We start from the raw sequence: 22,935 nt of genomic DNA, 5'->3' as shown, positions 1-22,935 counted from the left end.
TGCCTAATGGATGATATTGGTTTTGCTCTCATAAGTCAAAGCGTTCGCCCGTGGCAGCCAATCAAAATCGATGGCGAAGCCACCAAACAGGAATTGAGCTTATATCACGGAAATGCTTTGACATATCAAGACCATATTTAGTGACTTTGGACACCATCCAAACTACCCTCATCAAATATGGTGTCATTTTGGCCACTAGATGGCATCACAATTAGCAAAAACATATTTTGGCTCATATCTCAGAAACGCTTTGACGTATCAAGACCATGTTTGTTGAGCTGACTTTCGGCACCAGTTCATGTACCCTCATCAAATTTGGTGTCATTTGGCCACTAGGGGGCGCCACAATGTGCAAAAACGTGTTTTGGGTCATATCTCTTCACGGATTTAGAATTACATCTACATTTTCATGTTAGTGAGGTTCTGGGATGTCCCTGTAAAGAACCTTGCCAGCCTGTCATCTCTGTATGAGAATCTGCCTTGTGTCTTGGCCAAACTTTCACGTGTTGACACAAAACTGGTCGTGTGGGCATGCGGTCGCCTCTCTTGCCGGGTCACCATGGTGGCGCACCTGAGCAAGCACACTTTCGCATTTTCTCCAGAAATGCATTCTAGTTATTATTATTACCTCCGCCAAGGATGTTATGTTTTCAGTAGCATTGGTTTGTTTGTTTGTTTGTTTGTTTGTTTGTTTGTTTGTTTGTTTGTTTGTTGGTTGGTTGGTTGGTTGGTTGGTTGGTCGGTCGGTCTGTTAGCAACATTATGCAAAAAGTAATGAACGGATTGACTGGGCACAAGTAACAATCCATTAAATTTTGGCGGTGATCCAGATCATCTTCTGGATCCAGGATTTTTTTAAAGGATTCTTGGTGGAGGTCTGCACTCTCTGAGTGCTTTTCTAGTTTTCACTTTTTTTTGCTATTTTTTTTCGAAACCATAATACTGTAATCAAGCCACCATGAGGGTTGCAAGAGTTTTGGTGGTTTTGCTCACCATCGCAAAACTTTTTTTCAGCGCAGCGACGCAACAACTCCACGCCGCCTGCATTGTTTACACCAGGGATCAGCTAATCGAACTGAAGCCGGCCACTCTAGCGACAAGACCTGAGGAGATCCCTGTGGTAATTTGGCGAAAAACACACAGAGGATGCAGAGGAAATAAGAAGCTACAGAGGAAGAGGGTGGCTTTGAGACAACGGAAGCTTATTGAAAAATCTTATAAGCCGTGTCTCTCCTCTATAATCATGGGGAACGTGAGGTCCCTCAGGAATAAAGTGGATGAGCTGACGGCACTGGCCCAGAGTCAGACGGAGTATCGGGAGTGTAGTTTAATGTGCTTCGTGGAGACATGGCTGCACCGGGATGTTCCCGATGACAACGCTATAATCAAGGGCTTCCACACGGTGCTTGCAGACAGAGACTACGCCAGGAGCGGTAAGCACAAAGAGGGAAGGCTTGCCATTCTTGTGAACAACTGGTGGTGTAACCCAGCTCACATCACCATGAAGGAGCGCATCTGCAGCCCGGATATTGAACTGTGTGCTGTCGGACTTCGTCCATATTATCTGCCTAGGGAGTTTCCTAATGTCATCATGGTGGCAGTCTATGTTCCCCCCTCTGCAAACCCGAACATTGCTTGTGACACTGTTTACTCTGCAATAGCCCGGCTACAGACTCAACACCCGAGTCCATTTATTGCTATTTTGGGTGACTTTAATCATGTTAATTTGTTCAAAACACTTCCCACTCTCACCCAATTTGTGAACTGTCCTACCAGAGAGGGAAAAACAATAGATAGTTTTCACATGACATCACAGAGTCGGGGATTCCCTAGTGGTGGCCATCTTGTGGGGCAAGCTTACCGTACGGGTCACTGAGCACACATTGTAATGCACGAGTTACATTTATTTATATATTATTTACATTTATAGTTACATTATTACTATTTAAAGCTAGCAATGGTGCACACCTGTTGTATTCATGGCTGTCGTAATAGGTCAGATGATGACGTCAAGTGGAGCTTTTATGGAATTCCCACTGTACGGGAGCATGAAGGCGAGCAAACAAAGAAACTCAACATACAAAGGAGAAATCTATGGCTTGCGAGAATCAACCACAAGGGTTATCAGCCTTCCAAACACAGCAAAGTCTGCTCCGATCATTTTATAAGTGGTAAGTTGTTTAAATAAACAATCAATTGTGTTTAAGTTTGTTTCTGGAAACCAAAACATCGTGTAAACAATCTCTGGAGAATGCCTAACTGGAACTGCTGAGTGTACGTTTACATTGTACACTGACATGGTACTGTAATACCACTAATGGATGTAAAATTTGTCTTAAATCAACTCGATATTATACACACACATATTTATATGCAGTGTTGAGAGCTCTAAAATTCCAATGTTTACATACCTTGGCTGTAATTAGGACATGACTGTCACTTGTTTTTATATGGTGGACTTCACGGACCCAGCCACAGACAAAATAATTGTATGACTCCAGCGACTTGTATGCTTTGAGGTCCTCAAGTGTGTAGGCAGTTTTACTATTCATGAAATAGTTCACAATATCATGGTACAATATGGATGGCAGCCCTGCATAGTCACTTGAAAATGCATCTTTGTCCACTTCGTAGGGGTCAATTCCCCCAATCAAGGCCAGTTTGGCTGCATACCGATGTCGTCCAATGTATCTATATACTTCCGTTTGCTTGATTTTGCTGACATTGATCTTTATTTTAGAAAACTGACTATATAAATTCATAAATTCGTCTGAGATAATGTAGCCGGTAATGGCGATGGTCCGTTTTGTTTGCCCCACAAGATGGCGGCTGGGGGGCGTTCCCTGGAATGCCGTGACGTCAGTGAAAACTATCTATAGACCTGCTGTATGCTAATGTTAATGAGGCTTACAGCTCTTCCCCCCTCCCCCCACTGCGCAGGTCAGACCACAACCTGATTTACCTCTCCCCCTGCTATGTGTCTCTGGTGAAGAGACTGCCCACCACATCAAAGATGGTGAGGAAATGGACAGATGAGGCCAACGAGACACTGCAGGGATGTTTCGAGGTGACGGACTGGCAGACTCTGTGTAAGCCCCACGGAGATGACATTGATGGGCTCACAGAGTGCATCACAGGATACATCAACTTCTGTGTGGACACCATTGTCCCAGCTAGGACTGTCAGCTGTTACTCCAACAACAAGCTGTGGGTAATGAAGGACATCAAAGCCCTCTTAAATGAGAAGAAGAGGGCTTTCAGAGCTGGCAACAAGGAGGAAGTGCGAGGAGTACAGCGTGAACTGAGAGCAACGATTAGGGAGGCCAAGGAAAAGTACAGGAGGAAGTTGGAGTGGAAACTCCAACAGAACAACATGAGAGAGGTGTGGAGTGGAATGAAGACCATCACTGGTTACAAGCCAACCAGCAGTGAAGGAGAGGATGGCAATGTGGAAAGGGCGAATGAGCTGAATCTTTACTTCAACAGCTTCGATGGCATGACCCCAACCCACCACCACCACTCTTCTGCAGGATGGCTACAACCGCATACTTCACATTCTCTCCCCTCCCCCACCTCTTCTTGCCCAACCTCATCTCCATTTCAGGATCTCGCTCGCACCTCCTCAACAGACCCCCTGGCTGAGTACACCCCCCTCCAAGAAACATCTTCATCCCTCCACCACCCATTACCTCCACACCAATCGTCAGCGAGGAGCAAGTAAGAAGACAGCTGAAGAGACTCCATGCAGGAAAATCAGCAGGCCCGGATGGTGTTAGCCCCAGGGCCCTGAAGACCTGTGCCCTCCAGCTAAGTGTAGTACTTCAGCATGTCTTCAACATGAGCCTGGGTCTTCAGAGGGTCCCAGTGCTGTGGAAGACATCATGCCTCGTCCCTGTACCGAAGAAGCCGCGTCCTAGTGACCTCAAAGACTACAGGCCCGTGGCCTTGACGTCACACATCATTACGATAAGACCATAGAGAGATTCATCCTGGAGCAGCTCCGGCCTGTGGTCCAACCACTTCTTGACCCCCTTCAGTTTGCCTACCAGCCCCGTCTTGGAGTAGAGGACACAATCATCTATCTGCTCAACCAAGTCTACGGCCACCTGAACAAGCCAGCCAGCACTGTGAGGCTCATGTTTTTTTTATTTCTCCAGTGTTTTTGACACCATCTGGCCGGCTCTGCTGGGTGAGAAGTTGACAGCAATGCAGGTGAATGCCCCACCGGTGTCCTGGATTGTGGATTATTTGACTGGTAGACCACAGTACGTGCACTTGCAGTGCTGTGTGTTGGACAGAATGATCAGCAACACCGGGGCTCCGCAAGGGACTGTCCTTTCTCCTTTCCTTTTCACTCTCTACACCACTGATTTCAGCTATTGCACTGAGACCTGCCACCTCCAGAAATTTTCTGATGACTCTGCAGTGGTTGGACGTATTACTGGTGGTGATGAGAGTGAGTTCAGGATGGTGGTGGACAACTTTGTCACATGGAGCAGGAAGAACCACCTACAGCTCAACGTGATGAAGACTAAAGAACTGGTGGATGATCTGAAGAGAATCAGGGCTCCAGTGAGCCCTGTTAACATCCAAGGGGTCAGTGTGGACGTGGTGGAGGAATATAAGTACCTGGGGGTGTACTTGGACAATAAACTGGACTGATCCAAAAACGTGGACATGGCATATAAAAAGGGCCAGAGCCATCTCTATTTTCTGAGATGGCTGAGGTCCTTCAACATCTGCCGAACAATGCTGTGGATGTTCTATGAGTCTGTGGTGGCCAGTGCCATCCTATACGCTGTCGTCTGCTGGGGCAGCAGCTTGAGGGTGAAGGACACTAACAGACTCAATAAGATCATCAGGAAGGCCAGCCATGTTGTAGGTGAGGAATTGGACTCTCTGACAGTGGTGTTGGAGAAGAGGACACTGTCCAAAATAAAGACAATTTTAGACTGTCCTTCCCACCCTCTACATGAGGAGCTGATCAGCCACAAGAGCACGTTCAGTAAACGGCTGATTCTTCCACGCTGCACAACTGAGAGACACAGGAAATCATTCCTACCTGTTGCAGTCAAGCTGTACAATGCCACTATAACTGTGAAACACTGTCTTACCATGTATGCTGTGTATACTTAACTCAGGTGCAATATATGTATATAGGAATCATGTATATAGAATCACTTCATTTTGCTTTTATTTGAACTTATTTATTTTATTTTTATTCTTTTTTTAGATGATTTCATCTTCTATTTTCAGACATGTTTACTTCTCTGATTCAAGAGCTTTGTAGCAAATTTAAATTTCCCTCCAGGGATTAAAGTAATTCTGATTCTGATTTTGATTCTGATTCTGATAACCTCGTAACTGAATTTTGCTTGAGGCTATACAGAATTATGTGATGTCATCCTGCCCTACCAAAATCTATGGTCACAGGTTGTCCCTGTCTAATGGCCTCCTATTACATACTGACTCATACACACAGCTGGGATTAAAACACAGAATTCTCACATTTTACGCAAATGATCAGCTCAAATGTTGAAAAGAGGTTCGGTGAAAGCATTTAAATGGTTACTAAAGATTCTACAGAAACAACAGAAATAACAAACCTAGGTCATATATTCAAGTAGACTCCCAACATTCACCTAAAAGAGCTGACCTTTCAATACACAACACATCTATAATTAGATGGTTCCTGCTACCACATGTTCCTCCCAAAAAATCTTATACTATTTATAAAATTAAATTCACCCATTTCATTCTCTATACCACTTATCCTACTGAGGGTGTCAGGTGAGCTGGAGCTAATCCCAGCTGACTTCAACCTGGACAGGTTGGCAGCCTGACAGGTAGGGCTAACACAGAGACAAATAATCACTCACATTCACACCTATGGGTAAAATAGAGTAGCCTACATGTCCTACATGAAACCAGAGCACACCCACATTGGGAGAACATGCAAACTCCATACAGAATGACCCCAGTTGACCAGCAGGTTCAAATCCAGAACCTTCTTGCTGTGAGGCAACAGTGCTAACCACTGCACCACCAATGCTGCCCTAATCCATCCATCCATCCATTATCTGTAGCCGCTTATCCTGTTCTACAGGGTCGCAGACAAACTGGAGCCTATCCCAGCTGACTATGGGCGAGAGGTGGGGTACACCCTGGACAAGTCGCCAGGTTATCACAGGGCTGACACAGAGACAAACAACCATCAACACTCACATTCACACCTACGGTCAATTTAGAGCCACCAATTAACCTAACCTGCATGTCTTCGGACTGTGGGGGAAACTGGAGCACCCGGAGGAAACCCACGCAGACATGGAGAACATGCAAACTCTGCACAGAAAGGCCCTCATTGGCCACGGGGCTCGAACCCAGGACCTTCTTGCCATGATGCAACAGTGCTAATGGTGGTGTAGTGGTTAGCACGGTTGCCTCACAGCAAGAAGGTTCTGGGTTCGAACCCAGTGGCTGACGAGGGCCTTTCTGTGTGGAGTTTGCATATTCTCCCCGTGTCTGTGTGGGTTTCCCCCACAGTCTAAAGACATGCGGTTAGGTTAATATGGGACGGCCTTGAGCGAGGCATCTAACTCCCAACTGCTCCCTAGGTGCTGTTAGCATGGCTCTGGGTATGTGTGTGTGCTCATGGGTGTGTGTTCATAAATGCAGAGAGGAAATTTCATAAGTGTGTGATGAATAAAGTTGTGCTTTCTTTTCTTCTTTAACCACTACACCACCATGCCGCCTGCTGCCCTAATATTATAGTTAAATTATTTTTCATGGTATCTCATTTCCTAATGTGTTAGCCCAGTCTGCAGGGTTGTAAAGGTAAAAAATAAAATAATGTCAAATCATAATAAACATCAAAAAGATCCCAAATGTTCATAACAAAATTATGTTGACCCAGAGTATTGCAGTTATGTCAGAAAATATACGATTCAATCATGAACAATGGTTTGATGTACGTTTTTTTGTTTGTTTGTTTTACTTCAACAATCTTTCACAAAAAATTCCTGACCTTGTCATGTTTATAAAGTAGCTGAATATTCAAATATTCAAATAGTTTGTGATGTAGCTCCGCCCCTTACGTATAAAATAGACCCTCCCTCTTCTCGGCGCCATATTGAATTCAGAACATCAGAGGAAGCTGAAGTAAATGTAAGTTGTGGCAGCGCGGCCTAGCTGTGTAATTATAATATGTATGTGTGTTAATTTGAATTAAGCATATTGAACATGATCAGTTCTTGTTTTTAACTTTAGTTATCAATATTTAGAAAACAGTTTATTAGTTTGTAGAGGTTTTTATTTTCTGCTTCCTTCTTGTCTTCACGTGGGACAAAATGGCGCTAGTTAGCTTAGCTACAGAGTTATTGTGTTTATTAACGTCGTTATTATTTAGCCGTGTAACTGCTATGTAATTACCGTTTTGCTAGAATTTTTTTTTTAAAAAGAACCAGTTTCTGACCGAGTTATTTCACCGGGGTCGTTGTTAAATTATCAAGTGGGTGGTTTTCCTTTGAAGGGGGGGATGGGTGATTTGGGTTTCCACCGCTTTTCTGACATCCTTTTGCATAAACGAATCCAGCGCGGTTTGTGCCGGAATAGCGGTGGTGTAAAATGCGGGCTTGAGACACAGCTTATTGTTTGACCTACATTTCAGCCTCAATTTGCCTAATTCTGTGACACGTGTGTGTGTGTGTGTGTGTGTGTGTAAAAAAAAAAATTTAGTTTTAATTAATTGCTTACTTTACATGCTTGGGGGAAGCCATGGCCTAATGGTTAGAGAAGCAGCTATGGGACCAAAAGGTCACTGGTTCGATTCCCTGGACTGGCTGAAGTGCTCCTGAGCAAGGGGCCTAACCCCCAACTGCTCTGGCAAGAGTGGTGGTGTGCCTTGTGTCTGATTAGCCAAAGAAAAACTGATGTGATTTATCAGTTCAGTCAGGGAACCTGACCATAAAACACAAATAAATAAATAAATATTTTCCTTCCAGAAACGACATCATGTCTGACGAAGGAAAGCTTTTTATTGGAGGTCTGAGCTTCGACACCACGGAGCAGTCTCTGGAGGATGCCTTCTCCAAATATGGCATTATTACGAATGGTTAGTGTTGTGTCTTTTGAATATGCAAGTCGTTTTTCTGTTTTTTTTTTCCCCCCAGTCTAACATGTAACAGTCTATATTGAATAATTGTTTTTTCTTTTACAGTTCACGTCGCCAGAAACAGAGAAACGAACAAGTCAAGGGGCTTCGGCTTTGTCACGTTTGAGAACCCTGATGATGCAAAAGACGCCTTGGAGGGAATGAATGGAAAAGTATGACTTGTAACAATGCTCAAGGGTTGAATCTGTATTAGACTACACTTAAGGCTGATTTTTTTACTTGTAGGTAAAACCCACGGTATATTTATGGTATAGCAGCATTCCCTATGCTGTAGCTTACACTATCTTGATTTACATTTCCCCAGAAAGACTACACATCACTAACAACTGTGATTGGTCTGCTTGGTAGCATTGCATTTCCAACTGTTCCTTCTTTGTAAAAGTCATAAATGTATATTGTGAGGTTCTGGAGATGGTGATAACAGACTTTAACCACTAGTTACACTGTAGTGCTACGAGCTGTTCATACTGCTGAACACGAGTTAACCTTCAGAAATGCTTTGCCAGAATTCACTTGGCTCATAATTGATCACGGAAGGTTTCTTCTCCCTTGGTAGATTTTTTTTTTTCTCCTCCCCTGTTTGTAAAATGAGAATTCTAATATTTCATGTGACAGTGTCTCCTATGGAGTTTTGAATCTATTGTTCGATACCTAGTTTTATTGAATCAAGAATCTTAATATATGATGCACGGTATCGTTAGGATGGTGTATGCCTTTAAAGGCATAAATATATCTAGGTTTGTGTTGAGTGGTCAAATGTTGCATCAAACTAATTCTGTTTTTTGTTTCTGTAGTCTGTGGATGGGAGGGCAATCCGTGTGGATGAGGCCGGGAAGGGAGGTGGTGGCCGCTCTGGAGGTGGTGGATACAGAGGCAGTGGAGGAGGAAGAGGTGGTGGATATTCTCGTGGAGGAAGAGGTGGGCCAAGAGGCAATTAGGATGTGTAATTGGCATCCCGGTGGCTACTGAATAATAACTTCAAACTAGATGAACAGATTAATGGAACATGGCAAAGTGTCTTTGTTCCCAAAGCAACAAAACTGGCAGCATATGACATTGTTTGGTTTTGATCCCACCCTCTCTTCCCACAGGTGGTGGGTATGGTGGTGGAGACCGTAGTTATGGTGGTGGAGACCGTAGTTATGGTGGTGGAGACCGACGTTATGGAGGAGACCGGAGCTATAGTGGGGGCTACAAGAGCGGTGGTGGTGGAGGATACAATAGAGACAGGTAAATATGCAATCCCCTTTCTTTCAGAAGCATATTCAGATGTACCAATCATTTATCTTTCTACTTTCAATACAGTAGTGCTTAAGTATTGCGTACCTCATATTGGTCTGATTTGGACTTTATTGTAAAATCTTTTTTTTTTTTTTTTTTTGCTATGTCTTTCAGGAGTTCCAGCTATGGAGATCGTGGCAGCTCCTACAGAGACAACTATGATGGATATGGTAAGCATCTAAAGTGTCTTAACGTTCCTATTAATTGTGCATCACTTGCCCTAATCAGAGCTGTAGAGAATCAGGCAGCTCTTTTTAATGCGTGTTCCCCCAAATAGCTGTATATTTAAACCAGTTCCTGTAGCTTTATCCAAATTTTATTCACAAATGTAAGGAAGACCTGATGCTCTAATTTAACGTTTAAGATGGATGTTGGTTAGCTAATTATTTTTATAGGCCAAACTGTGGCACAGGTTAACATCATGGGACCCAGTTTACTGAGGCATAATAAGTGGGTCTCTTTCCTGCCTTGCCTTGTTCACACCCTGACTTTAAGGAGAGCTTGTTTCCAAACAAGGCTCCGTGCTCACTCCTCATTTTGTTCTCTTGATCCCTAAATCGGACACAGCCTTGTCTTGTTCATGTTGCTATCTAAGAGGGGTGTTTTCTATCAAACTAAAAATGTGTTCAGATGCTTCGGTGTCCTCTCACGTGTGCCTGCTTCTTCCTCAGCTGCACACGAATAAGGCCCAAGACCAACTCTTCACTGGCTGTGTATTCTAAAGACGTGCTCCAAGGATCTGTTCATTCATGTAGTAGAATTCCTTTGTTTAAAAAAATAAAATTAAAAAAAAAAATCAGGGGAAATGTGGGGTAGGGAGTTGTTCATATTGGCTGTGAAATGTTTCTCTGCTACCACACTGGTAGTCTTTTTTTTTTTTTTTTCCCTCCCCTTGCTTTACTGAATAATAAGCTTCATCATGTGCTTCTTATTCCTCTTGGTCTGTTCTGACCAGTTGCCACAGTATTGCTATCCCATTGCAAATTTTCCATTTTAATATAGGTCATTATTTTGATTTGGGCTGCCCAATGTCTTTAGTGAGCATCTACCTCTTAAAGAACCTTTTTAAGCAGATGTGGAATTTTCTTAAAGACTAAAAATTATAGCAGTGATTGATTTGAGCATAATTCCATTTAAAAATAAAAAGCTAATATGATAAAAAGCAGGAAAGCCATTGTCCATATCAAGTATCCAAAGAGTTAATTCCTTGCAGACTGGTGAACACTGCTCGTGAGCTGGCCAGTACTGGTGCTGTTCTTGAAGTGCAGCTTGCCACGTTCACCCCTCACTCTTCCAGAGGTATCTCTGCCCTGCTTGACGTTTGCTCTTTTTTCTTTTTTCCTTTTTTTTTTTAAAACATGTTCTGTAAACATGGACAGACGCTCCTAAACTGTATAGTAATCTATATGGAAGATGAGTTAATGTTGAGAACTGTTACTACTTTTATGACCCCAAGTCTAAAGGGATTGTGCTCTGTTTGTATTGCAATTGAATTGTGTCCTTGGCTTCATGGAGCCTATTAAATGAAACAGTTTGAAAATCGAATTTTGTTTTGTGCTTTTAAAAAGTGCTGGCTGAAAGGGATTATTCATTCTTGGTTTTTATTTTAAATTTAGTGTAGCTTGATTTATGGTGTATGGTGCAGCCAGCATTTTTTTAGATTAAAGGCTAAAAGTAAGCTAGTCAAACTAGAGAACAAGAGTGTTTAACTCTTAGGTAAATGGGGAAAGAAATTAAAATTGGGTTTATTTTTGGAATCGAATATTTTAAAAATGTAGTTGAACAAAAGATTTTGGGTTGCAAAATAGCATTTTGGGGATGATATAGAAACCAATATTAATGTTTTTCTTGGGTCATGTTTTTAAAATTGGCTCTTTTAACAGCTTATGTTTGGCCATTAAAATGAACATGTCCTCACCAGGATTGTAAACGTGTGTTTAGTTGGGGTGGGTTTTATTTTCCTCACTATTTTAATGGTCTATCAAGAATATACTAAAATATTTTAAAAAGGGTGTCCTTTGCCTGGTCGTTAGCCATTGATGGAAAGTTGTACCAGTTAACACTTCTGCTTTTGGCTCTGATATAAAAGCAAAATGCTTTACTGAATCCACAAGCTCTACTTCTGTAAAAAGGGGAGCAAAAATCCTCACTCGTGCCTATGGAGAACGAAGTTTTGCATCTACCGAAGTGATTCTCCTGTCAGTGGAACAGGAGGGAAAGCTGCTACTCTCTTGGGCTAGTTGATGTTGGGAGAAACAGTAGGCCTGTATATATGAGGTAACTTTCCTTTGCTCACCTGTTCACAAACTTCAGAAACTTTAAATTCGTGTATTGTGCTATGAGAAATGTATCGGTGTTTTGCTTTAGAAGTTTCCTCCCCACTATGTGGCAAATGTCAGTCATGCTCCTTTAAGGTTTCTGCATGGTGTCCTGGGCACCTGTCACTTGTTGCCCCTGAAATTTTTTGCTTCAAATTCACGTGAGGGGTGCTGTGCTGCGATCATCCCTCCTTTCAAGTCCACTCTTTATTCTCATGCCTAACTATTTACAAAATTTTGCAAAATATGGGTCACCTGAGTGTCAATATTGTTACCCTGAAGCACTGGTGACCTGTACAATCAGATCCAACACCTGTCATATTTGGAATTATAGCAAAATTGTAACTTAACCATGTATTTTATGTTGATTTGTTCTTGTTTAGCGAATGCCTGTTTTTTGTTTTTATTTTTACTAGGTTGAAAATGTCCTCTGAGTCATGAGTTGTCCGTTCAAGACCTGTGTGTAACAGAAATCAACTTAAGATTGAAGGCTAAGGTGAGTCTCATTAAGGTGCATTCACTACCACTTCAGAGGGGTTGTGGGTTTTTTCTTTTCTCTCCTTTCTCTCCTTTAAAGTGCATATCACGGGTAAATTCAGGAGCAAGATCAATGTAATTCTCCTATTTTATATTAAACTTTGGTCAAATATCTAACATTCTGCATTCTCTGCAATTTTTTTTTTAACCTTGCGCAATACCAGAAAAATTCAGTTGAAATCAAGCCATTTGAGGCGAATTGGTCCACCTCTGAAAAAACTTGGCATTTGGATTTCCTGGCAAACGTTGATTTTCGTGACGTCATCTGCGGGACGCCTCCTTCTGAATCCTACGTCAGCGCTGGTTTATTTGAGAAAATGACCTGGTGGTTTTCTGCAAATTTCTTCATTATCACGCAATTATTAAAATGGTTAACAGATGTATCGTAGGAGGGTGTAGCAACGCCAATCTTGATGGGATTAGTTCTCATTGTTTTCCAAAAGACCGGACAATGAGAGAGAAATGGGAGCACTTGGTCTACACAGGCTGTGCACTGAAACTGTGCAAGCTTGCGCAGCCTCCTCGCGCTTCTGCAGATAACGTCACGAATCTGGCTCCAGCCGAGTTTTGTTTTATTTATTTTTTCTGCTGTAGACAGATGGCCTTGTGCAAAATTATCCTTCTGGATGAGTGTGTAAAGGGACATACTTTCATATAAAAAAAACCCCACAAATGGTCCAGAATATGCACTTTAAAAGGTGACGCAGTCTTTAGTGTTGTGCATAACTTGGTTAATTCTCTGAAATTGGGTTTGGGTTCAATTTAATGTAATTTTTGTATTAACCTTTCTCTCCCTATAGCAAGTATGGCATGTGGAAGAAATATGGGCCACTACAAAAGAGGACAAGTGGCAGAGGAGACAAAACACTACCATGGTGCCGGTTATGACCGATGAGTGAGTTGGCTGTGATGAGTTGGAGATCTTTCATGAAGAGTCAACTGATGGTTTGAATGAGTGTTTGCAAGACATGTGAAATTAATTACCAGTTTGTAGACATGATTTTATTTTTTACACTGTAAACAGGAAGCACATCTTTGTGCCACATCTCACGTTACATCAATAAATCACATCCACCACCTAAAATGACTTTCTTTATTGATCAAAATGATTGACAAGCTATTGGCTCTGACTGCTAAAGAGGTTTAGTGAAAGTCATAGATATGTTAATGGAGCTCCGTAATACAGGCTGTACTGGGGAACTTGGGCAAGTTGAGCTCATATTTTTTCTGAAGATCGTAGGGCAGTAAGCGTCCAGCAAGTAAGTGTATTCCAGAGAAACTGAGTGCACATCTCTTTGGTGCCATCAGAGAGATGAGGACATTGGGGTTAATCCCATCTGTGCTGGCTTCATCAGGGTCCCAACCTGTAATGACAGCATTCCTTACCTAGTCAAGACTTGCTTGAGTGAGTTTGATTTAGAATTCTGATGAACCAGTGTTGCTGGTGGTTTGTCTTTTTTTTTTTTTTTTAATTATCTCTGCTAGGGTAAGTGCATATTTTCTAACATTTCAAATCAAATGTGTATGTCTGAATCATGGATCGTTGTTTTCTAATGAACAAGAATGATGCCACTGAATGCTTCCCCAGCCTGTTCTCTTCATGGTTCAGTTTCAGAATTCTGGCGTGATTCAGTTCAGTTTTCAGAATTCAGTTCAGAATTCCCCCCCCCCCAGTAAACTGAGTAAAAAGGTCAATCTATAAATTTCAATATTGAACTGGAATGAGCTAATTTAAGGAAAAAAGTTGGTTATTAGTGCTTCTGTATTTGTGTGATCTCCAATCTTCCTGTTTTTAATTAAATAGCTAAAGAAATTATGGTCTCAGTCACATCGTTTTATACCGCCAATGAAACAGGATGGAAGGGATGACTGCTTATGAGTCTCAACACTCATAACTTCTTTTTTTAATATATAGATGTTCACCTTTCAGTTATGGTTGTTTCACAGGAATCTCCAGGGGTGGTAACAATCATGGAAAATATATACTTTTTTTTTTTTTCCCCACTAAGGTTTTTGTTTTTTAATCTTGCTACAAGTCATGGTATATAATTTCAATAATGAGAGAAAATTTATCATAAACCGAAGATTAGATTTCTCATATTTTCAGCGTGAGATTAGCCAAAGGGTTTGTTTTTTGGCTAAAAACACAGAGGGTTAACTCTAGCAAGGGTACAAATAGTTCTGGAGCTGACTGTATGTCAGTTATTTTAAAATAAAATTCAGACCTGAAGGGATGTCGAGGCTGGTGATGGGGATTTTGATCTCTCGGAGAGTAAGAATGATGCTGGTGAAGGTTTTTTCTGCTGTCCCCAGTTCTGTCTCTGGGCCCAGCAGTGCATCCACCACCAGGTTATATGCATCATTTATAAGCTGCACCTATCAGTGAGGATTGTGGAAGTAAAAAACATATTCAAAAATGAGAGCACAAACGAAAGCCAGTCAAACCAATAGTATGCCTATTTTAGGCTTCTATTCCATGAACAGTAGTAATGATGCTGAAACAAATGTCACTGGCTGAAAAGGTTGCACATGTTAGAGGTCATACACCTTACTAGTTTTGCTATCAAATTACGAAGCATTTACATGCCGATCAGACAGGTCTCTTGCTGCATGTGACCAAAGTAGTGCCCTCTTGACACGGATGCCCACCTTCAGTAATTCAGACTTTGTGTATTAGTCGTTGTGACGTGAATACACTAAGATGAAAGGGCAAATGTTCCACCTTCGCCCAGTTGTGGTGTTTTTAGACATAGGGACGTGTCGTTAAATTTAGTCAGACATTGAGTGAAATATTTTAGTTATAATTTGGTTTTCATCAGCAGAACACTGCGGTGCACATTTTTATAATGTCACTGTACAAGATGGGGAATGTGCACTAGCTCTATTTTCAAAAATACAGAAGGGGGGGGGGGGAATCCAGACAGCTAAGTGTGGTGCTTGCACCACTGATGAGTACAACACAATGGAAACCTTTTGCCATTGGACCAATACGAAACGCATAGATCCACTTTGCTTGGTTTTGGTATTTCTGTGCAATGGGGGGAAACCCTGAGTGCTCTGAATTAATATTTGGAAGCTTTTCTCACCTCTGTGGGCAGGTAGGACAAGAAGGGGATGTCCATTTTCTCACATTGTACAGTGAAGTCCAGGTGAGGACTTTGTGAGGAGCGTTTTGGGTAGAAGACAGTGGGCATGTATTCCTGAAATGAAGGTAAGAGGGGATGGTATATTATTAAACCCAGCCTGTATAATGTATATATTGTATGTTGTGAACAGAGGTGTTACATTGCTGATTTGGGTTTGGAAGAGCCAAACACAGTGCTCCTGTTTTTGACTTTTACTCTACCCTCAGTAGCTAGACATTCACTTTTGGAGCAAAACAGATGCACTTGGTTGGTTTACAATTACTGAATGTAGTTTTTGCTTCTATACACAACTTCTCAGCCCCCTTTTCATCGTATCCATCAACAGAAATGGACCAGTGTTGAGTGGTCCGTACACAGCAATGCCACCACCTAATTAAAAAGAAACTGCCTTGCATAATACTGTACTTACAAATAATCTGAGATAGCGTGCACATGCCAGGCCGATGCAACCGTTCTGATCCGGCCCACACACCACTAGTACGGTGGGCTGCCTCTTACCCAGAGTGCTCAGCGGGTACGTCTGTGAGAGGACAGAAATGAGAACAGTTACTGCTTAAGATGCGAATTAATTACTGATAACTTACAACAAATCCTCAGTAAGCTGTAATGTAGTTATAATGATGTAGCATATATGATCCAGCTTTACTGTATGCAGTATGTTTGCTAGTTCACTGTAATAGCAGTGACAGAAAGTAAGAACAGTACTCCAGATCAATAAATCCATGAGAACTATAACTGAACACTTGATAACCAGCAGGAATAAAAATAGTTAATTTGATTAATGCGCTATCGCTCAGTGGAATAAGATTTGCATGACATTACTGGTGATGCAGTATATTTGAATGGATGTGGTTAGAACTCAGACCTTTGTAATGGCAACAGCACAGGCGTGGCCTAAAATTTCTGTCAGCTGATGCAGACCAAAGTGATAGTCCCTCAGCAACTCGGTCTCCATGGCAACAGCCTCCTCTTTACTGGAAAGAAATCATAAAGGAATAATATTCTTCCCGGGGGGGAGTCAACAAGCTGCAGGTCTGTTGCAGAACGAGAACTCTGAACTCCGTGATGTGGTGTTTTGTGACTCGGTGTCGCACTGAATCGTCAGCTGTTACCTATGAATATTTAACCCATCGTTGTGAGAAGCCTAAGTATGAACTGACTTAGTGCATTTAGACAGCCGTCTTAGTCTCTATTGACCTTCTACAGTCTGTGGGTCTGTCTAAGCTCAGCTCCCCAGTTCCTGAGCCCTAACTGGGTATTGATCAGGCAGCAGACGGCTCCACACGAAGGGGAGCATCTACCCTAAAGTGTAAACTTTAGGAACAGATGTCAGCACTTTCGGTGCCTCACAAAGCCAAAAGGTTTCATCAATATTTCAGCACGAGTCATGTGTTGCACTCTGGCAAATCAACCCAGCCTTGTATTCCTGAATTTACATAATCAGGCACGATGGTCATGTATCTTTTTAAAAGGCTTTGCTATTTTAATACTTAGTCAAGTTTATTTGTATAGCGATTTTAACAACAGACATTGTCGCAAAGCAGCTTTACAGAAAATTAAAGGCTTTAAACATAAGCTATTTTATCCCTGATGAGCCTGTAGCAACGGTGGCAAGGAAAAACTCCCTTAGACAACATGAGGAAGCAGCCTTGACAGGAACCAGACTCAAAAGGGAACCCATCCTCATCTGGGTGATAACAGATAGCATGATTATAAATAACTCACTTGTATAACTGTGTCCTACATATATATACACAGTATTAGTCACAAAGTGCAACCAGGAAATTCATTACAGTTTTAACATAAAGTCTGTTTTGTTGAAGTTATCAGCTGTTCGTTGATGGAAACTTCGGTGCAAGATTGTTCATGACAACTGCAGTCCTAAAGTTATCATGTCAATCGTAGCCTCAGCGATCATTGACTGTCCATATAGAGCCATCCTCCACAGGAACAATGTGATGAGACTCCTGCCAGACGTAGGGCATCAGGATGGATCAGGAGGCTTAATTATTATTTTATTAAAAGTAACATACAGTAATTATTGCCAGAGTATCATGCAATGCAACAAAGGTGTTTAGGATTTTTTTCCCCACAGCCCTAAATGGTAGTCTAGCTTTGCTGTTTCACTGTTCCTCACGCGAGTAGATCAGTAACGCTCCTCAGCTTGTAGCATTTCCCAAAGTGGCGCTGGATAAAGTCGAGATGCTCCTACTGAAGAAGTATAGACGCTCAGCCTCTGCTACACATCCCCCAAGCCTATGACGCTCCCTCCTGATCCTGGTTACCAACTGGAGCCAGGTTGTGTAAAGAGACAGTACAGCAGGTAGGTACAGTGGTGTTTGAAAGTTTGTGAACCCTTTAGAATTTTCTATATTTCTGCATAAATATGACCTAAAACAACATCAGATTTTCACACAAGTCCTAAAAGTAGATAAAGAGAACCCAGTAAACAAATGAGACAAAAATATTATACTTGGTCATTTATTTATTGAGGAATATGATCCAATATTACATATCTGTGAGTGGCAAAAGTATGTCAACTTTTGCTTTCAGTATCTGGTGTGACCCCCTTGTGCAGCAAGAACAACTAAACATTTCCAGTAACTGTTGATCAGTCCTGCACACCGGCTCGGAGGAATTTTAGCCCGTTCCTCCGTACAGAACAGCTTCAACTCTGGGATGTTGTGGGTTTCCTCACATGAACTGCTTGCTTCAGGTCCTTCCACAACATTTCGATTGGATTAAGGTCAGGACTTTGACTTGGCCATTCCAAAACATTAACTTTATTCTTCTTTAACCATTCTTTGGTAGAACGACTTGCGTGCTTAGGGTCGTTGTCTTGCTGCATGACCCACCTTCTCTTGAAATTCAGTTCATGGACAGATGTCCTGACATTTTCCTTTAGAATTCACTGGTATAATTCAGAATTCATTGTTCCATCAATGATGGCAAGCCGTCCTGGCCCAGATGCAGCAAAACAGGCCCAAACCATGATACTACCACCACCATGTTTCACAGATGGGATAAGGTTCTTATGCTGGAATGCAGTGTTTTCCTTTCTCCAAACATAACGCTTCTCATTTAAACCAAAAAGTTCTATTTTGGTCTCATCCATCCACAAAACATTTTTCCAATAGCCTTCTGGCTTGTCCACGTGGTCTTTAGCAAACTGCAGACGAGCAGCAATGTTCTTTTTGGAGAGCAGTGGCTTTCTCCTTGCAGCCCTGCCATGCACACCATTGTTGTTCAGTGTTCTCTTGATGGTGGACTCATGAACATTAACCAATGTGAGAGAGGCCTTCAGTTGCTTAGAAGTTGCCCTGAGGTCCTTTCTGACCTCGCCGACTATTACACACCTTGCTCTTGGAGTGAGGCAACAATGGTCTTGAATTTCCTCCATTTGTACACAATCTGTCTGGCTGTGGATTGGTGGAGTCCAAACTCTTTAGAGATGGTTTTGTAACCTTTTCCAGCCTGATGAGCATCAACAACGCTTTTTCTGAGGTCCTCAGAAATCTCCTTTGTTCGTGCCATGATACACTTCCACAAACGTGTTGTGAAGATCAGACTTTGATAGATCCCCGTTCTTTAAATAAAACAGGGTGCCAACTCACACCTGATTGTCATCCCATTGATTGAAAACACCTGACTCTAATTTCACCTTCAAATTAACTGCTAATTCTAGAGGTTCACATACTTTTGCCACTCACAGATATGTAATATTGGATCATTTTCCTCAGTAAATAAATGACCATAATATTTTTCTCTCATTTGTTTAACTGGGTTCTGTTTTTCTACTTTTAGGACTTGTGTGAAAACCTGATGACGTTTTAGGTCATATTTATGCAGAAATATAGAAAATTCTAAAGGGTTCACAAACTTTCAAGCACCACTGTAGTTACGTCACTTATAAAAATCAAGGGGAGTGTTAATTTGGATGAAAATCTGCTGAGTGCACAGCTGAATCATTCATGGTCACCTCTGAATTGTTTTATGATATCATGAGGTTCCATCCTAGGGTTTATGATATCAGATTGTGATTAATACCAGTTATTTGTCTATCTGTCCATCAGAAAATTTATAGCATGCAACTACTGGGTGGGTGGGGGGGGGAAGCTGACGCACTCTGGAGATCATGTAACTGCAGAACACAGCAGGGTAAAGATTAATATTAGACTATAAAAGGACTGATTCTCACACTGTGTTCTCTTTCTTACGGAAGCCGAGAGAGGCCCTTCATATAATCCTTTTTTTTTAAATTCACCTTGTTATCCCGAGATAACATAATTAATTCAGGATCTCGAGAAAACAAAACCGTTATTCCGAGATCTCGAGAAAACAAAACCGTTATTCCGAGATCTCGAGAAAACAAAACCGTTATTCCGAGATTTCGAGAAAACAAAACCGTTATTCTGAGATCTCGAGTAAACAGCTGAGAAATGGTTCATTCAGGTACGCCAAGAGACTTGATATGCTGACTTTTGGGCTATTTCTCATTCTGTATAGACGCAACTTTGGTCATTAGAATGTCTGGAATAATCGATCACCTAATAAGGCAATATTTTGATCGGGGTTGACTCGAGATCATGAAATAATTGTTTTTGTTTTTTCGAGATCACGGAATAACGGTTTTGTTTTCTCGAGATCTCGAATTAGTTGTGGTGTTTTCTCGACATCCTGAATTAATTATGTCGTTATCTCGGGATAACAAGGTGAATAAAAAAATATTACATGAAGGGCCTCTCGCGGCTTCCGTACTTTCTCGTTGTATTTTAGTAATTTTTTTTTTTAAACCTGTATAGTAGAAAAGTAGAAATTAAGCGATGAAACGTTGAAACTGTTTGTATTTAGTTTTCTTATCACATTATAATCGCTAGTCTTAACTGCTCTATGATTTTTTACAAAAAAATTATTTCTCAATGCATTTCCACTTTTTCTCAGGTGGCATACCTGAGTATACAAATAAACATGAAGAAAAGCAGATTTTAGCAGAGTTAGTTGCAATATTGTTGAATTATTGGCACCCTATAAGATAATGGACAAAGATTATTTAAAATGAACGTTACACATAATGATCCAAATTTTCCATGAAACAGCAGGAGAAGTCAGATGTAAAATCACTTTCTCGTTCATTATCATAGTTGGTGACCTGCACAAATCAGGTAATGGATATAACGATTGCAAATGCCAAGAAATACAACCAGTCATAAGAAAAATATTCAAAAGATCTCTTTAGAAGTATCTCCAACAGTGACGTTACAAAAGGAGGCTCTGTACTGAGGCGGTATCACACCATGGCATTGTAAGGGAGCAGAGCTTTTATTTTTCCAGAAACAAATTTAATACTTTTTGTCAATAATTAGAACACACCATCTCCATACTCACTAACGGTGTTAATTCACTTTTTTTTTTAAAAGCTTTCCTCATTTTCCATAAAAAGGTGCCAATAATTTTGAAATCAACTGTATATTTGTGCACAAGACATAATTTCACATTGTTCCTGACAGCAGCAGTAATTATTGACAGTTTTGTGCTTATGTAAATCTGTAGATTTAGATATCACAGGGTTATAACTAACTAATCAGTGAAACTAGACTCAAGTAACGTAACATGATGAGAAGTAAACTTTTGTGAAATCATGAAGATCTTTGCTGAATGAACCTGCATTAACTTCATGACAGAGTTTATTCCAGGTGGTATGTCTGGGATGCATTGGATGCAGCTTACCTGAGGTAGTGCAGCATCTGCGTGGACTCACAGTCCTGATCAGCACTGCTGTGGTTCATCTTCACTGCAGTTTGTGTTTCAGAGCGTTAGGAGGTGCCGGTTCGGTCAGTCTCCAAAAAAGTATTTTCTGTAGTACTCCTCTAGAGCTCACGTTATCTGTATCACTTTATTCACCAGTTAGAGGAGAGGGAAATGGGGAGGCTGCTGATTGGCTGAGTGCAGAAAGAGGGCGGAACTTGCATGCTGAGGGACATTGCGTGTATAAAACGTGTTTGAGAAGTATATTATTCCTGATGAGGTCTATTAATCAACAGGACACTGTCGAGAGAGAACAGTGTGAATCCATGATCGAGTGTCATTTTAAATACAGGTAATACAACCTAGATAATTAAGTTATTCCATGAAATCAAGTCGTACATGAGCTGATGGCTGACGAGGCGCGTAGTGCCGAGCTGGCTATAAGTCATGTACGACAAGATTGAGTGGAATAACTGTTTTATTCTATCCAGACTCACTGGATTTTGAGAAATGGAGCTTTTTTTTTTTTAAACTTGATTATACAAAATGTCCGCTCAGAATGTAAACAAATTAGCAAAACGACAGGAGCAATTTGGGAAAAATAAGATACGTTACCATCATACTTTTATTCCATATTTTGTGTGGTAGGGCGGCACAGTGGTGTAGTGGTTAGCGCTATCGCCTCACAGCAAGAAGGTCCGGGTTCGAGCCCCGTGGCCGGCGAGGGCCTTTCTGTGCGGAGTTTGCATGTTCTCCCCGTGTCCACGTGGGTTTCCTCCGGGTGCTCCGGTTTCCCCCACAGTCCAAAGACATGCAGGTTAGGTTAACTGGTGACTCTAAATTGACCGTAGGTGTGAATGTGAGTGTGAATGGTTGTCTGTGTCTATGTGTCAGCCCTGTGATGACCTGGCGACTTGTCCAGGGTGTACCCCGCCTTTCACCCGTAGTCAGTTGGGATAGGCTCCAGCTTGCCTGCGACCCTGTAGAAGGATAAAGCAGCTACAGATAATGAGTTGTTGTTGTTTTTTTTGGGGGGGGGGCTTGAGTCGAGGTTTTTTGTCCTTGGTTGGTTCAGCAACATGTGCTGCCATTTTGTTTTTCTCTACTCATGGTATAGGAGCTGATAACCTAGTAGTAAGAGTAGCCAATCAGAGTACACGATTGCTCGTATCCAGTGAATGTGGATAGAATCTCATCTCATTATCTCTAGCCGCTTTATCCTGTTCTACAGGGTCGCAGGCAAGCTGGAGCCTATCCCAGCTGACTACGGGCGAAAGGCGGGGTACACCCTGGACAAGTCGCCAGGTCATCACAGGGCTGACACATAGACACAGACAACCATTCACACTCACATTCACACCTACGGTCAATTTAGAGTCACCAGTTAACCTAACCTGCATGTCTTTGGACTGTGGGGGAAACCGGAGCACCCGGAGGAAACCCACGCGGACAACATGCAAACTCCGCACAGAAAGGCCCTCGCTGGCCCCGGGGCTCAAACCCGGACCTTCTTGCTGTGAGGCGACAGCGCTAACCACTACACCACCGTGCCGCCCGTGGATAGAATCATTCCTGATATTTCACTCCAATGATGTCATGCCCAGTGTTTTCCCACTGACCTTAGATGCGTGTTGTCAAAATGGCAAACCAGTTCAAAATTAAAATTCTTTTGAGTAATGTGTATGTACGTGTGTATAATTTGTGTGTGGGGCTGTGTCGATATAATAAAGAACATTCT

At 41.8% G+C, this 22,935-nt stretch overlaps 2 protein-coding genes across 2 annotated transcripts; one reads left to right on the top strand and one right to left on the bottom strand.

The window, feature by feature from the left end:
* Positions 1 to 7,108: 7,108 nt before the first annotated feature.
* Positions 7,109 to 10,996, top strand: cirbpa (cold inducible RNA binding protein a). Its single transcript, XM_060906336.1, has 7 exons — positions 7,109 to 7,164; positions 8,001 to 8,110; positions 8,216 to 8,322; positions 8,965 to 9,088; positions 9,262 to 9,400; positions 9,566 to 9,621; positions 10,123 to 10,996. The coding sequence occupies exons 2-7, from the start codon at positions 8,011 to 8,013 to the stop codon at positions 10,134 to 10,136; spliced, it is 540 nt and encodes a 179-aa protein (XP_060762319.1). The 5' UTR covers positions 7,109 to 7,164; positions 8,001 to 8,010; the 3' UTR covers positions 10,137 to 10,996.
* Positions 10,997 to 13,282: 2,286 nt separating this feature from the next.
* On the bottom strand, positions 13,283 to 21,948 carry LOC132871812 (yjeF N-terminal domain-containing 3-like). The gene is made up of 6 exons (XM_060906335.1): positions 21,180 to 21,948; positions 16,318 to 16,426; positions 15,862 to 15,972; positions 15,393 to 15,506; positions 14,532 to 14,682; positions 13,283 to 13,670 (listed from the first exon to the last, which is right to left on the bottom strand). The coding sequence occupies exons 1-6, from the start codon at positions 21,236 to 21,238 to the stop codon at positions 13,471 to 13,473; spliced, it is 744 nt and encodes a 247-aa protein (XP_060762318.1). The 5' UTR covers positions 21,239 to 21,948; the 3' UTR covers positions 13,283 to 13,470.
* Between the last annotated feature and the right edge of the window lie 987 nt (positions 21,949 to 22,935).

Source organism: Neoarius graeffei, chromosome 23, assembly GCF_027579695.1.
Source record: "Neoarius graeffei isolate fNeoGra1 chromosome 23, fNeoGra1.pri, whole genome shotgun sequence".
Taxonomy (NCBI): Eukaryota; Metazoa; Chordata; class Actinopteri; order Siluriformes; family Ariidae; genus Neoarius; species Neoarius graeffei.
Note: the sequence above shows the minus strand (reverse complement) of the source record. Positions and strands in the feature narration are given on the sequence as shown.